This window comes from Centropristis striata, chromosome 3 (assembly GCF_030273125.1).
Source record: "Centropristis striata isolate RG_2023a ecotype Rhode Island chromosome 3, C.striata_1.0, whole genome shotgun sequence".
Taxonomy (NCBI): domain Eukaryota; kingdom Metazoa; phylum Chordata; class Actinopteri; order Perciformes; family Serranidae; genus Centropristis; species Centropristis striata.
The window spans coordinates 16,038,913-16,052,081 of record NC_081519.1 but is presented as its reverse complement, the minus strand read 5'-3'; the positions used below and the strand labels follow the sequence as shown (position 1 = coordinate 16,052,081).

The following is a 13,169-nucleotide window of genomic DNA, read 5'->3' as shown; positions in this document are numbered from 1 at the left end:
AAGGCGCTGCTCACAAACGAAAAAAAAATGATGGATAGAGAGCTCCAGGAACTTTTAGGACAACAAAAATAATTATTAATACTTCTAGTAAATGCTTTCATCATGTCATCAGTGGTACTAATTACACAAGTTGAATGTGATTTTGCTAAATCTAAAAGCACTCACTTTAAGACTATGAGAAATACAGGCCCTTTAGCTATTTTTTTCCCCATAATGTAGGCTACATTTTTTGTCAATGCAGAATATGATCCTTTTTTTCTTTCTTTCTTTGTCTCATGTCATTTGTTTTGTAGCTCCAGTTTATATCTTGAAATAGACAATACCTGTTTTTGAATGGGAGAATCATTTACATCCAAACAAACAAAACAATGTTCATTTTTATTTTTATTTTTTTTATCTCTGCCTTGTGTGGAATGTATGAAATTATCCTCATGTATGTTTTTTCCTTTTCTGTACTTGAATATTTAAATTTGCAGTCGACTTTTAATATTTTCAAAGTGATGTGGATTACAGATTTTACAGTTTTTGTGGCCTTTTCCGGTAAAGCATCTCTAACTTTGGGGCTGCGATTATTGATTTTTGATCTCTGCCTTGTGTGAAATGAATGAAATTATCCTCATGTATGTTTCTTTTCCATTTCTTTACTTGACTTTCAATTTGATGCTGTGTTTTTTGTTGAAGTATGCTTTTGACTGAGAACATTTGATTGAATAAAGCTTTCACAAAACACTTTAAAATTCACAGTGCTCGCTTCTGTGGCCAATCACCGCCGCCTGTCCTCGGAGGCGGGGCGGGACGGTCTTTTTGTCCATTTCCTGTTGTTCAATAAAGTTTATCCGGCTACATACAGACATGGGAGCTGTAACAGATGGTAAGTAATGTTTTTAATTTGTCAATTCAGCTCTCTGTTCAAAACCACGAGTAGAAATGTGTACCGAAGCTCTTAAAATATCAATGTATACGCAGCCGTACTGTCAAAATCAAACCAACGTTACACGTAGAAGCTGTTTGCTTTCTAATATACAGTAGCCATGCTAGCTAGCTAACAGTTAGCTGTAGCTAGCTAACAGTTAGGTTATTGAATTTACCTGCAGTCGTCTTTCTGAAAGGTTGTTTGAATCCCGCTTTTCGCCCCTTTTCTAGATGAAGTTATCCGGAAACGTCTTCTTATCGACGGGGACGGAGCTGGAGATGACCGCCGGATCAACGTGCTGCTGAAGAGTTTCACCAAATGGTGCAACTCGCCTGCGACCCCGGAGGAAGGGTGAGTGAGCTCCACAGACCCCGGCCCTGGACTTCGTCACCAAGATATTCTATAAAAGTGTGGTGATTAACTTGCTCCGAGTCATAGACCGTGTTGTCTTTCTCAGGTTCACGCAGTATCAGAGGATGGTGGGCATACTGGCCCAGTGTGAATTCTCCATGGGGAAGACGTTGATGGTTTATGACATGAATCTTCGGGAAATGGAGAATTATGAGAAAATCTACAATAACATAGGTAGGAAGTTGGGATTTTTTTTTAACACTGAATTTCCATGTTGACAATCACGACCGTCTTTGATTCATTTATGTTCCATATATGGGTTAGTGACAAATAAGGGTTGGCAAGATGTCAAATGGTGTAACCACAAAAAAAGATAAATATTAAATACTTCATCCACCTACATTGGATTTAAGTGGACTTATTCATGTAATTACTTCATTTTAAAAACATCAAATTCAATTCTTTTTTTGAGCATTTCTACATTTACACATCGTCAATATTGAGCAGAACATATTCTTAAAACAACCATTTTTTCTAATGTTTTGACAAATTATGTAAAATGTGTTATATACCATAGAGTTGCAATTTACACATGGATTGTATTTTTTTCTCATTTAGTTACATTTATTTTCCTGTATATAATCAGATTTTTATGGGGAAAAAATGACTAGTTACACACTGGGTTTGATCATGTCATTGACCCATTTAACGGTAATAATCATGTTCTTGCATTCAGTGGTAATTAGTAAAACTGGTCCACCAGAGTCACCACAAAACTGTTAGTGTAAGTTATGTTTGTGTTATAAAGGTGTCACAATGTGCCAAGATGTACTAGTGCAACATTTCCATATAATTAAAAAAATATTGATTCCAGAATGGAGCCAGAGCCTCAAACAGTCATCGGCTCATAGATGACGTATGAGCTATTGCCTTATGTCTGCTAAAGAATGCTTGCTACTGTTGTGAATGGGTTAAAATGGGGCTTTATGATCTTGTCACTACTCTTGATTGTATTAAAAGTGATCAGGTGAACCTATTTAATGCCATCAGGCAACCACTCAGTTAATATTTGGAGAAGACAACAAACCGAGTCTGATGCCATTTACAGAGTTTCGTTACCAACATAATGTAGGATCCTTTGGTTGGGTTTTGTGTGTCTAGATTAGGTGGTGTTGTAGGTGTTTTTGACCCCTTTTCTTCTACTGTGTTATTTTCTTAAAAATGGTGTTTGTTAATTTTGCATATTGTGCATTTACATTGAAATTGTACTTTAACCAATAATTCTTGCATTTGTATATTCACTATACTTTTACTTACTGACGCCACTCAACAAAAGTGTTTACAAAATAACCTTTTCACCACCACATCCACATTGCAGAACAAAACATCATGTCTGCACATGAGAAGATCACAGAATGCAAAAAAGAAATTCAGAGGGCAAAGAGAATACGAAAAAACCGCCAAGGTAAGAATATTTTCAGTGCTTCAGTGATCCATTTTTAGCTATTATTTACTGGAGAGATTCACTACTTGTGTTGTTTTATAAAGACTGGAAGGGACCAAAGGCATTATTGGAGGTGTAGGCCTACCATGTTGAAATAAAACCCAATACATTAAAAGTTAAATAGGGTGCTAAAACAGTTAGTAGATCAATAAATTAGGCAATCACTCAAATAATTTGCAAGCACATATTTATCAACTATTCTGACAACGGATTTGTCATTTTTCCAGCTTCTCCAACATAAAGACTTTCTCCTTTTCTCATTTTAGTCATTCTAAACTGAATATGTTTGAGTTTTTAATCTGAATACATGATGTTGGGCTTTGAGGTCTTGTGTTTGGTATTTTACCACTACTTTCTGAGACTCGAATAAGTATTATTTTTGATTTAATCACTACTGACAATCTGAAATTGTTGACACTTTGGAGCCCACTAAAGTTTTTCTTACAGAGGTTATAACATTTTGTTATGTGTACAACTGCGACCTCGGTTTGAATTCAGACAAACAGTGATGGATGTTAACGTAGATGGATAGACCATGCACCTCCAAATGAAAAGGGCCAATTTAAATTGGTAATTGGTTATTGTTTTTTTTGTTGTTTTTTTAATCCTTTCTTGTTTTAAACTGATGTCAAATGAGGATTTAGTAGCAGTATAGGTTGTTCAAGATAATGTATAATATACATTATATAATATAAAATTGTTTCAAGGCATAACAATGTTAGTGTATGTAAACTTCTGACTTTAAAGAAAGTTATAAAAATTGTCTAAAAAAATCCTTCTCTCATTATTCTGGCATTTAGCAAATAGAAATAATTTTGGTAATCCTAACGGACCTGAAACAGGAAAAGTGATTCTCTGATTTCATGTCAGACAGTGAGAAAAAAAGCATATGTCTTTTTATATAGTGTATGTAAACTTCTGGTTTCAACTGTATATATAATGATCTGTTTCATTCCGAAGAATCCGCTTTTTCAAAACCAACATGGCTCAGTTAAAATTTTAGCTTCAAAACAACTTCTCATCTCTTCTCTGACATGATTTTGGCATCAGATGATTTGCTACCACTACACTTCATAGTGATGTAGTGTATATGTATATATATATATATATATATATATATACATATAAGATTTGTTGTATTTCTGCTTGCCTTACATTTTTCTTTCCTTCCAGAGTACGATGCTTTAGCAAAGGTTATCCAGCAGCACCCAGACCGACATGAAACACTAAAGTGAGTTGGTCCCTCATTTGTTTCATCCAATTGTTGAATTTTTAGGATAATCACATTAAGTGCTTTTTGTTGGTTTAATCACTTGCAGGCAGTTGGAGGCGCTTGACAAAGAACTCCAGCAACTGTCTCACATCAAGGAGAACGTAGATGCAAAGGTAAAGATGAATACATTTATTATCTAATATCTAATCTAACCTCTTTGTTTGTCAGTCATTAGTAGTCTTTCCCTGGGCTGTCAGAACTCTCAACACCCACACAGGATAAATTAATTAAAAGGTGCAATAAAACGGACATGTGCAATACAATTGATATGTGCAAGACACTCAATTTACCTCATGTATAAATTATAGCATTTTAAGTAGCCATTTATTTATTTTTATACTTATTTATTACATCACATGTCCTTGTTCTTGTTTTTGTCCTTGTTTAGCTCTGTATTTTTTAAATGTTTTTACTCATGTTGTTTTGTGTTATGATTGTCATAACTATGCACCTTATGCAGTGGCACTTTCAATTTTGTTGTATAGTGAACTATATAATGACAATAAAGACTATTTTGATTTGATTTGATTTGTAATGTTTTCCCCGTCTTTTGTCCCACACAGTTGGAGTTAAGAAAGAAGCAGTTCCATGTGCTCCTCAGCACCATACAGGAACTACAGCAGACACTTGAGAGTGAGTAAACAAGGACACTTTGGGTGGCTTACTTGGCATTGTTTGTGCTTTTTCATGTCCCTGTATCATTTTTAAAAAATCCTTAATAGCTGCTGATCAATACATTGCTCAAAACGCACCATGTCGATCTGTTTTATCTTTTTAGTAGTTTATAGTTTAGAAAAAGTAGAGGTACTTTTGCATTTCTAATCATTTTCATCTTTCCTAGATGATGAGAAATCAGACAACGACGACAACAATCAGGAGAGCCCCGCAGAGAATGGTGAATGAAGATCAGAGATGGAGATCCTGACTGGCATAGATGAAGTGAACTGCTTTTAAATGAATTTTGTTTTTGTCTAAGAATACTTTTTTGTATGTATTTTTGAATAAACCTGACTTGTTCACATCGGTTTTGTTCAAGTGTTGACATCTGTCCAAATAATTATTTTTGACTCTGTTTTTATGATGGGAATTCACAGTAAGCCATAGAAATGCATCCGACTGATCAGAACACAGGATTAGAAGTTATTACTGATAGTTGTCAGAGAAATTGGTCCATTACTGGACAATAACTGAAGTAAAAAGCTAAGACTGATTCAACTTCACTAATACGATCTGTGTAAGTGAAGTTGAATCAGTCTTAGCTTTTTAGTTAAGTTATTGTCCTTACTTGTTGAGGGCAATTGCTTATTAATGTCATGGAGGAAGAGATATTGTGTTCATCTACTTGGTTAAAATATCTGTTATGACCTACTTTTTCAATTATTAAGGATTAAATTACAACTGTATTTTGCTTCAAAGATGGGATTTTATTATTCTGTCAAACCACAAGGGGGAGCTAAAGTACTTAAATTTGTACTGATAGTCATTTGAGTGTAGTCACAGGCAGGCTGGATGTACAAAGTTTACCACGTCCATTAAGAATAAAAACGCTACCATTTAGCTACATTAAGATGAGCTGAAAAAGTGTAGTCTGCCGCTCTTTGATTAGACTTACAGAGCAGGTTTTTTGGTTAGAAACGGGTCTCAAGTCAGCCTGTCTAGCATGTCTCTGCAGCTGGACTATCCTGGAAAAGAGAGGTTAAAGATTGTAGTTATTGATATTCATAATTGTGAACTAGTAGAAAATGGTAGATCAGTTTGTAACATTTTCTATAAAGTCACTAATAAGTCCAGAATACGTATGTCTAATGTTGAAAATGACAATATTTGTTTCAAAAGTATAGATTGTCAAATTGACTAGTCTTCCATGTTAAAACAAGTTGCAAAAAGCCACACAAGAAATAAAATATTTTCTTTATTTTCACAAATATATTTAAAAAAATATGAACAAATCCACTAGATATTCAAGACTTTGCTCATTCAGTGAGCAGGAAACCTGACAAAGCGCTAAAGTATTGGCACAACGTAAATCATCTTTTCTGTGGATGATCTGCCATTAAGTTCCCTGGCAGGAATTGAGAAAAGGGACAAGTCAAAAAACATATGCATACGACTTATACAGTGTGATCCATTTTTGCAGTACAATATATAACATTTTGCTGTTATTGTTATTAAATGACAATAGTAGAAAATATGACAGTACGTATAACTAGAAAATTTCCTCTGGGGAAATTCTGAAAGGGCCACGGGGGCTACTGCCGGTGTGTGTACACTATGATGAGATTCTTCAGAGATTTCAAACTATGCCCTTTAACCTCAAAATGTGTGTGTGTGTGTGTAGCGAAAATCGCATAAAGTTACCTGTGTGTGTGTTTGAAGCATATGTATGCATGTGTGAGGAGTGTGCGAGATCACGCGCATGTGTGTGTGTGTTTATCTGTAACTGTAATCACATCAAAGATCAAAGCAATCAACAGAATTATCTGGCACCTGTTCCAGCTCAGTGACAGCAGAGGTAGACAGACTGGAATTTCTGGTCTAGAACAGAAAGCATTTTTGGCAAAACCACAATACCTATCATTGATCCGACTTCATTTTGAGCGCCCTGAGTTCTTCCTGAACGTCTACATATGTTTGTTTTTTTTTTAAGAAAAATGAAAAAATAGCTTTGTTAGAGCGATCTAAAAAAACTGTTCCATATCCCTTTTTCCGAAATCTTCCTGCGTTTTTAATATGGGAGCCATTGAGGCTGTTGGTGCATGTTGGTGGCACATCTGTGCGTCCTACGCCCAAACTATAACTCTGACAGCTTTACAAGAGGGTTGTGAGTGAGAAGACAAATTTTCCTACGTTTCTATGTATAAATTATCTCTGTAGAGTGGAATTTGCAGCCTGGAGCGCAGTTTTCAAATTTATTTTTTGACAATTTATTCTCTCCCTCTACACTCTGGCGATGATGTCACACACTGACACGAACATTCCGTGCAATACACACCCATTATAATCTCAGAATTTCTCCAAAAAATATCATGGTCATTGAACAGGGATTGATAAAAAACTATATGACCTATCGAAACGTGGATTAATACACCGATACACAAGACTTGTGTCTACTGTTTAAAGTTTAAATGGAGTCTCTAGGTGAAATATTGCCGGAGAAGTAGACGTTTAAAAATCTCTCTTAAAAAATAGCACACCGATCCCGATCAAACCGCATGTTTTGATATATAATTTGTCCTGCAACTCTTCAAGTTGCAGGACTAGTAGCAGGACGAAATTGCGTCCGGAAGAGGAAGAAGAAAAAATCCACAGTATAACAGTAGTGCGAAGCCCCGAGCACTGGTCCCTACAGCTATTGCTGTATGCCTTGAACCCCTCTAGAACTCCACCAGGTATGTGCGGGCCTTCATGAGGCGTTTAAGGCGACTCTGCAAACCAGTCCTCTGGGTGCCGATGTCACAATCCTCCTTCAGCAAGAACTCCATATTCTCTTTATCCTGAAGCATCTGCAGCATCTCCCTCTGCAGCTGGGCGGCAGACTCCTGCAACATCTGGTAGCGGATCACCAGTGGGATCTGGTCAGCCAGACGCTGGCTGGCAATCTGTAGGAGGAAAAAGTAAGAAAAGTTTGAAACACACTGATAGAATGAGGGCACAAACCTTGCTATAATTGTTGTCATGGTACATTGAAACTTACTTTGTAATACGATTTCAGGTGCAGCATCAGCTCCTGGAGTGTTGCATAATTATCCCTATTGTACACAATGCTCCGTACTGCAGAAAAAGGCCTTTTCAGTTTGTCTTCCTCCTCCTCCTCCTCCTCCTCTCTCTTGATCTCACTCAAACTGCTGCTGTAGGTCCTGTCCTGGGAGTAAACAATCATCTCCATCTTGAACTGGGTTCTCAGCATGGATTCAGCAGTGGAGTCTTTTTGCTGCTTAATGGTTTCAATCCTTGCCTAGAAAAAATGTTACATATCAGTCCAAACACTGCCAAAAATGATCCAATTTAAACTTTGAGAGGCTCACAGAGGGAGTCTACCTTGGCTGCTTTGATGAGGTTAGGAAATCCAATGAAGCTACTGCACGCCAGCTGTATGAACACCTTCCTAATAGCATCTGGAAGAAATGGAAATAAAAGAAGATACTTTCACTGAGCAATACACTTGTGGCTAAATGGTAAGAAAACAATGGGTCCTCTGGGTACTCACGGGTCTCCCCTTTACAAACACTTTAGGCTAACCCCACATGATGTATGGCCAATCTGCCTATTGTATTTGAATATTTCTACAAACTGGGGCCTCTAAACAGTCTTAAAATTGCATAAATTTGGTATTACTGGAAAAACGTAACACAGTGAATTAAATGACTAGGACTGGCCTTTATATACTCTTTATCATAATGCTCTAAGCCTTTATACACTTTCACAATTCACCCCATTTACAATTCTGTTAAAGTTTTATGAATAGAACAACATGACACAACACATAGTCCTGACCTGAATCTCAAATTAATCTTCAGGTCCCTAACTTTGAGATGGTGTACACAATTTATATGTGACATTTACTGTTGACCTGCTAAGGGCATAAAACCTTATTATTAGGCTATTAAACTTACTTTTAATATTCTTTTAGTTATATATCTCAGTCTGGTAAGGTTAAGACAACAAACCTTGGTGCAAATTGCATTGCTGATTACTGACACTTAATATGCTATTAGATGAATAAGTTATGTATTAAATCATTTACCTCCTATATCTTTAAGTTTCTTGACAGCTGGTTCTTCCAGCTGTCTGATCTGCTCCTTCACCATGACCTCAAAGGTCTTGTAGTTGATGAAGCCCGGCAGTTCTCTTCCACGGTACTTCTCCTCGTATTCCTCCACCTCCTTCTCAATCCTCTTGTTAACTGCAAAACACAAACATATATTTCAGAGTCATGCTGATGGACAGCTGAAGACCAAAACAAAATGATACTCACACTTTTCTCCTGATCGGTCCAGGTGGGCGTTCCACTTCCCAAACTCTCTTCTGAGTGTAGAAAAGACATTGAGCTTGTCTCCACACTTGAGTTCCTCTCCTGTAGTCAGACTGATGGCATCCTGAGTGAATGCTGTCACTTTCTGCAACACACACAGGACAAAGACATTTCACACATGGTGGTGAGCATTTGTCTTTGTAGCAAGATCAATGTTAAGTAGAGTAAGAGGGCTCACATCGATGAGGAAGAAAAGTCTCTCTGCTGCGTCAGATGGAGGTCCACTGCCATACTTCTCCAACTCTGCCTGAGTCTGAGCTAGTTTCTCCTCTATCTGCTCTGCCAGTCGAGGCAAAGAAGCCTGAAAATCACACATATGCCAAATTTTAATACCTAACGCAAGCAAAGTACCACATTGTTATCTATTCATTTTACAGGGTAAGAATTCACCTCAATATGATGCACCAGCTCCATTGTGAGTTTTTCAGCCAGTTTTGGAACTGTTGCATGGCCTTCATTGTAGAGAGTGCTACAGGAAGAATATAAAGTCATATTCTAAATAAAAATGCTAATCACAGCAGTGATAGGTCAACAAAAAATGTACCCGAAAGGCAGTGGTGGAAAGTAACTAAGTACTTTTACTCAAGTACTGTACTTAAGTACAATTTTGAGGTACTTGTACTTTACTTGAGTATTTCCATTTTATGTCACTTTATACTTCTACTTCACTACATTTAGAGGCAAATATTGTACTTTTTACTCCACTACATTTAGCTGACAGCTTTAGTTACTTTTCACTCGAGGTTTAACATAAAAAACATAATAAATTTAGTTGATTAGACACTTTTTTAAATACACCTCATAACAGAATATTAAATAGTCAATATGAGCCCTACCTTGAGAAAATTAAAACGCTGTATACATAAATGCATCAATAATAATAATATAATATGATATTTGGAATATATAAAACAATCTAAGTGGCTCCATTCTGCATAACAAGTACTTTTACTTTTGATACTTTAAGTAGATTTTGGTGCTGATACTTTTGTACTTTCACTTAAGTACATTTTGAATGCAGGACTTTTACTTGTAGTGGAGTAATTTCACAGTGTGGTATTAGTACTTTTACTTAAGTAAGAGATCTGAATACTTTTTCCACCTCTGCCGAAAGGAATGAACTTACTGGAAATATGCGTGATCCCTGAAGAAGGCTTTCTCTCTTTCCATCGCTTCAGTAAGAGACACCTTCTCTGTGATCTCCTTCTGACCCCTGCATCTGACGATCATGTAGCCCTTCTTCAGGGGGATGACCTCGTTATGGACAATCTCAACAGCTGTCTCTTCTGTGCCTTTGTCCACCAGGTCAGGCTTGGTCAAGATACCTAAGAAAGAGAGAGGGGCAAACAGACAGTAAACTCTCTAAAAGTCAAGTAACTTACTTAAGTTGTCCTTCTCTAGAATCAACTCTATTTACCCAGAGTCCTCTCTCCATCAGGATCCACCTCCTGTGCCATCTTCAAAGCCTCAGTGGTTGCTATGTCCACGTTGCATGGAACAACCACCAAGCTGATGGTTTCTTGTCTATTGATGAACTTCTGGATCAGTCTCTTTATCTGAAAGTATTAAGGGGTACTCAGAGTTGGTTTCTATCACTTGAGTTCCTGGATATTAAATGTTGATCTGTCGTGGTCCAAGTTTAATAATATAATAATATTTTTTGTTTGAGTTCTGAGGTAGCATTTCACGTGATTGCAATGATATGTTTGAGACAAATAATAAGGATTTCTTTAATTTTACAAATTCAAGAAAGCAATCATGCTACATCTTCTGGTACCATCACATGATGCCATGAAGCCCAAAAATACTTTTTGCCATAAACTTACATCCGCAAAGAGACGTCGGTTAATCAGCTGACACAATTTTTTTTAAATGTCATAATCTCTGCATACTATCAGCCAGCGGAAGTCTTTAGTTACATGTGTTTCATCGACATTACACTACCTGCTCTCCAATGTTCTCTGGTTGTCCCTTTACAGCCACTCTGGCGATGCCGGGCAGGTCAATGAGGGTCAGGTCTGGAACATCAGGAGAACCGATCTCCAGACTGATGAGGTCTTCACTGATGCCCACGCCAACCCCAGCTATTTCATTCTGAGCTGGAGAGAGAGGACATGATGTTTGATGATTACAGGATGAAGTACTGATCACTGAAACCTAAAACATTCAGAAGCTCCATCAATGTTGGCTTTTTATAGTGACATTTAAGAATGTAGTATACTGTACCTTTTCTAATTTCCTCCTCCACATCTGCAGGGTCCTCTATCTCTTCCTCAATGCCCTGGTAGCTTATCTTTCCATACCACTCCTCTCCTTCTTTCATTCTCTTCATCTTCAGTTCCAGAGGACATCTTGTCACAATGCCTATATTTATCAAAGTGGGATACAACATCTTTAAAGCGTGTTCTGGAATACTTGTATACCTATCCAAGATTTAATATATGTCTTATTATATCTTTTATATATTTTATGACAGAAGACACTGAATGTAGGCCTAATGAATAAATAGGCCAAACAAAAGAGAAACATTCTAAAAGTAAATATGTTTACTGTTAATATTAGACTACTATTGAATATTAAGACAGAAATGACAAGGAAAAACAGAAGAAAGACTGATTATTAATTATTAATATTAAATAAAATATTATAATAATGAAAATGTATTAAGAATCTGTATGTATGATTTTCCATCATTATGTACAAGTAATTAAAAAAAATAGCAACAGGGGGTCCCCCAAAAGGCTAATGCTATGGCCCCTGGCCTTTCACAGGCAGCGTCAGTATCTGACAGGGCAGGATGAATAAATACGTTGGCTGTTGGTGAGCAGTGAGCGAACCCTGCTCTCTCTTTCTTATTATTTAATAATAACGCCTATTGTTTAATAAGTCTTGTGGCATTGTTGCTGCCTAAAGAGTTTTCTTGTAGTTGGCATAGTGACGTCATTTCCACGCCTCCTCCCGGCTTCTAGTTGTTAATGGAGTTGTGCTCACAGAAATGAAAACTTGCATTATAAAAACAGACTTGCCTTAATGACTGTAGCTTTACATAATGCCATACAGACTGACTGTTTACTCTAATAAATGTTCTTTTATTTTATTAAATTGTATTTTTGTTGTTTTGTGTTTTTGATTTTGTGTAAAGTTAAAGCAACTTGTGTAAAGTTAGGCAACACAGAACCTTAAATGTTGTCCATCTGTCATTGTAGCCATTATGGAGTTAGCTGATAGTCTCAGTGACTGTAGCTTACCACTTCCTCTTGGCAGAGCCACCCCTGACAGCGCCTCCAGCACGGAGCTCTTCCCCGAGCTTTGGTCTCCGATGACGGCGATAGCAGGCAGCGCCAGGTCCTTCTCTACTCCCAGAGAGCGGAGAGAGTCAATGAGGTCAATGCAGGGACGCACCTTCTCCTCATACTGTTGGTTCAGACTGTTCATGATGAAGACTTATTGTCTACTGTAAATTAATTTTCTTTAATAAAAAAAAAAAAACCTAGTTAAAAGTCCTTTTCTTTGTAATGAGTTTTGTTCGTTACGAGTCAAGCAACTGCTCGGATGTAGAAACTTGTGTGGCAGCTGTGGAAACGTCAGGGATGCAGCGGTAACCGAAAGTTAGGTTTCGTTTCCTTAACTTTCATTTACCGAGCAAAGAGTCTTCTTCTGAGGAAATGAACACCTATAGGAACACCTCTTATAATACAAGTGACAACATGAGGGGAGGAGGGTGGATAATTCAGCAGTAACCTGACAGGTTGCCAGGTAAGATTATGCTGCATTTGCTAGATGTAGGCTACATACTTCCTGTGTAGTGTAGTGTCATTTAAACTGGCCCAGTCTCCTGTAATATCCACAGTATCACCTTGTTACATTCTGATGTTTTTCATTTTTACAAAGTCGAATATCAAACTTATCCTCTCCTTCCTCATTCCAGCCAGGGCCGGATGAGCCTGGAAATTCTTGGGGCAACAGTGAGCTGTGTGGGCCCTTACTTTTATTATTATTAATAATAATAATAATAATAATAATAATAATAATAATAATAATAAAACAAAATTATATAGCGCTTTTCTAGACACTCAGATGCTTTTAGGTTTTAATA

General features: G+C 37.1%; 2 protein-coding genes across 2 annotated transcripts; one reads left to right on the top strand and one right to left on the bottom strand.

Annotated features, from left to right (window-relative positions):
- The first annotated feature begins 788 nt into the window (after positions 1-788).
- thoc7 (THO complex 7) lies at positions 789-5,062 on the top strand. Its single transcript, XM_059328604.1, has 8 exons — positions 789-871; positions 1,144-1,264; positions 1,371-1,498; positions 2,643-2,729; positions 3,942-3,999; positions 4,088-4,154; positions 4,605-4,674; positions 4,883-5,062. The coding sequence occupies exons 1-8, from the start codon at positions 853-855 to the stop codon at positions 4,942-4,944; spliced, it is 612 nt and encodes a 203-aa protein (XP_059184587.1). The 5' UTR covers positions 789-852; the 3' UTR covers positions 4,945-5,062.
- Positions 5,063-7,414: 2,352 nt separating this feature from the next.
- On the bottom strand, positions 7,415-12,654 carry LOC131966436 (interferon-induced GTP-binding protein Mx). The gene is made up of 12 exons (XM_059328575.1): positions 12,322-12,654; positions 11,300-11,437; positions 11,018-11,172; positions 10,491-10,629; positions 10,200-10,398; positions 9,464-9,542; positions 9,252-9,374; positions 9,017-9,158; positions 8,786-8,944; positions 8,080-8,156; positions 7,736-7,996; positions 7,415-7,640 (listed from the first exon to the last, which is right to left on the bottom strand). Exons 1-12 carry the CDS (start codon positions 12,506-12,508, stop codon positions 7,416-7,418), a joined length of 1,884 nt encoding a protein of 627 aa, XP_059184558.1. The 5' UTR covers positions 12,509-12,654; the 3' UTR covers position 7,415.
- Between the last annotated feature and the right edge of the window lie 515 nt (positions 12,655-13,169).

What these genes read in the sequence shown, in the direction of transcription:
- thoc7 (XM_059328604.1), top strand. An exon ending in GACCGACATGAAACACTAAA is followed by an intron (nt 4,000 to 4,087) that starts GTGAGTTGGTCC and finishes AATCACTTGCAG; the next exon opens with GCAGTTGGAGGCGCTTGACA. An exon ending in AGGAGAACGTAGATGCAAAG is followed by an intron (nt 4,155 to 4,604) that starts GTAAAGATGAAT and finishes TGTCCCACACAG; the next exon opens with TTGGAGTTAAGAAAGAAGCA.
- LOC131966436 (XM_059328575.1), bottom strand. Translation starts at nt 12,508, where the DNA reads ATGAACAGTCTGAACCAACAGTATGAGGAGAAGGTGCGTCCCTGCATT. An exon ending in GACTTTTCTTCCTCATCGAT is followed by an intron (nt 9,159 to 9,251) that starts GTGAGCCCTCTT and finishes TGTGTGTTGCAG; the next exon opens with AAAGTGACAGCATTCACTCA. An exon ending in ACCTCATCAAAGCAGCCAAG is followed by an intron (nt 7,997 to 8,079) that starts GTAGACTCCCTC and finishes CATTTTTTCTAG; the next exon opens with GCAAGGATTGAAACCATTAA.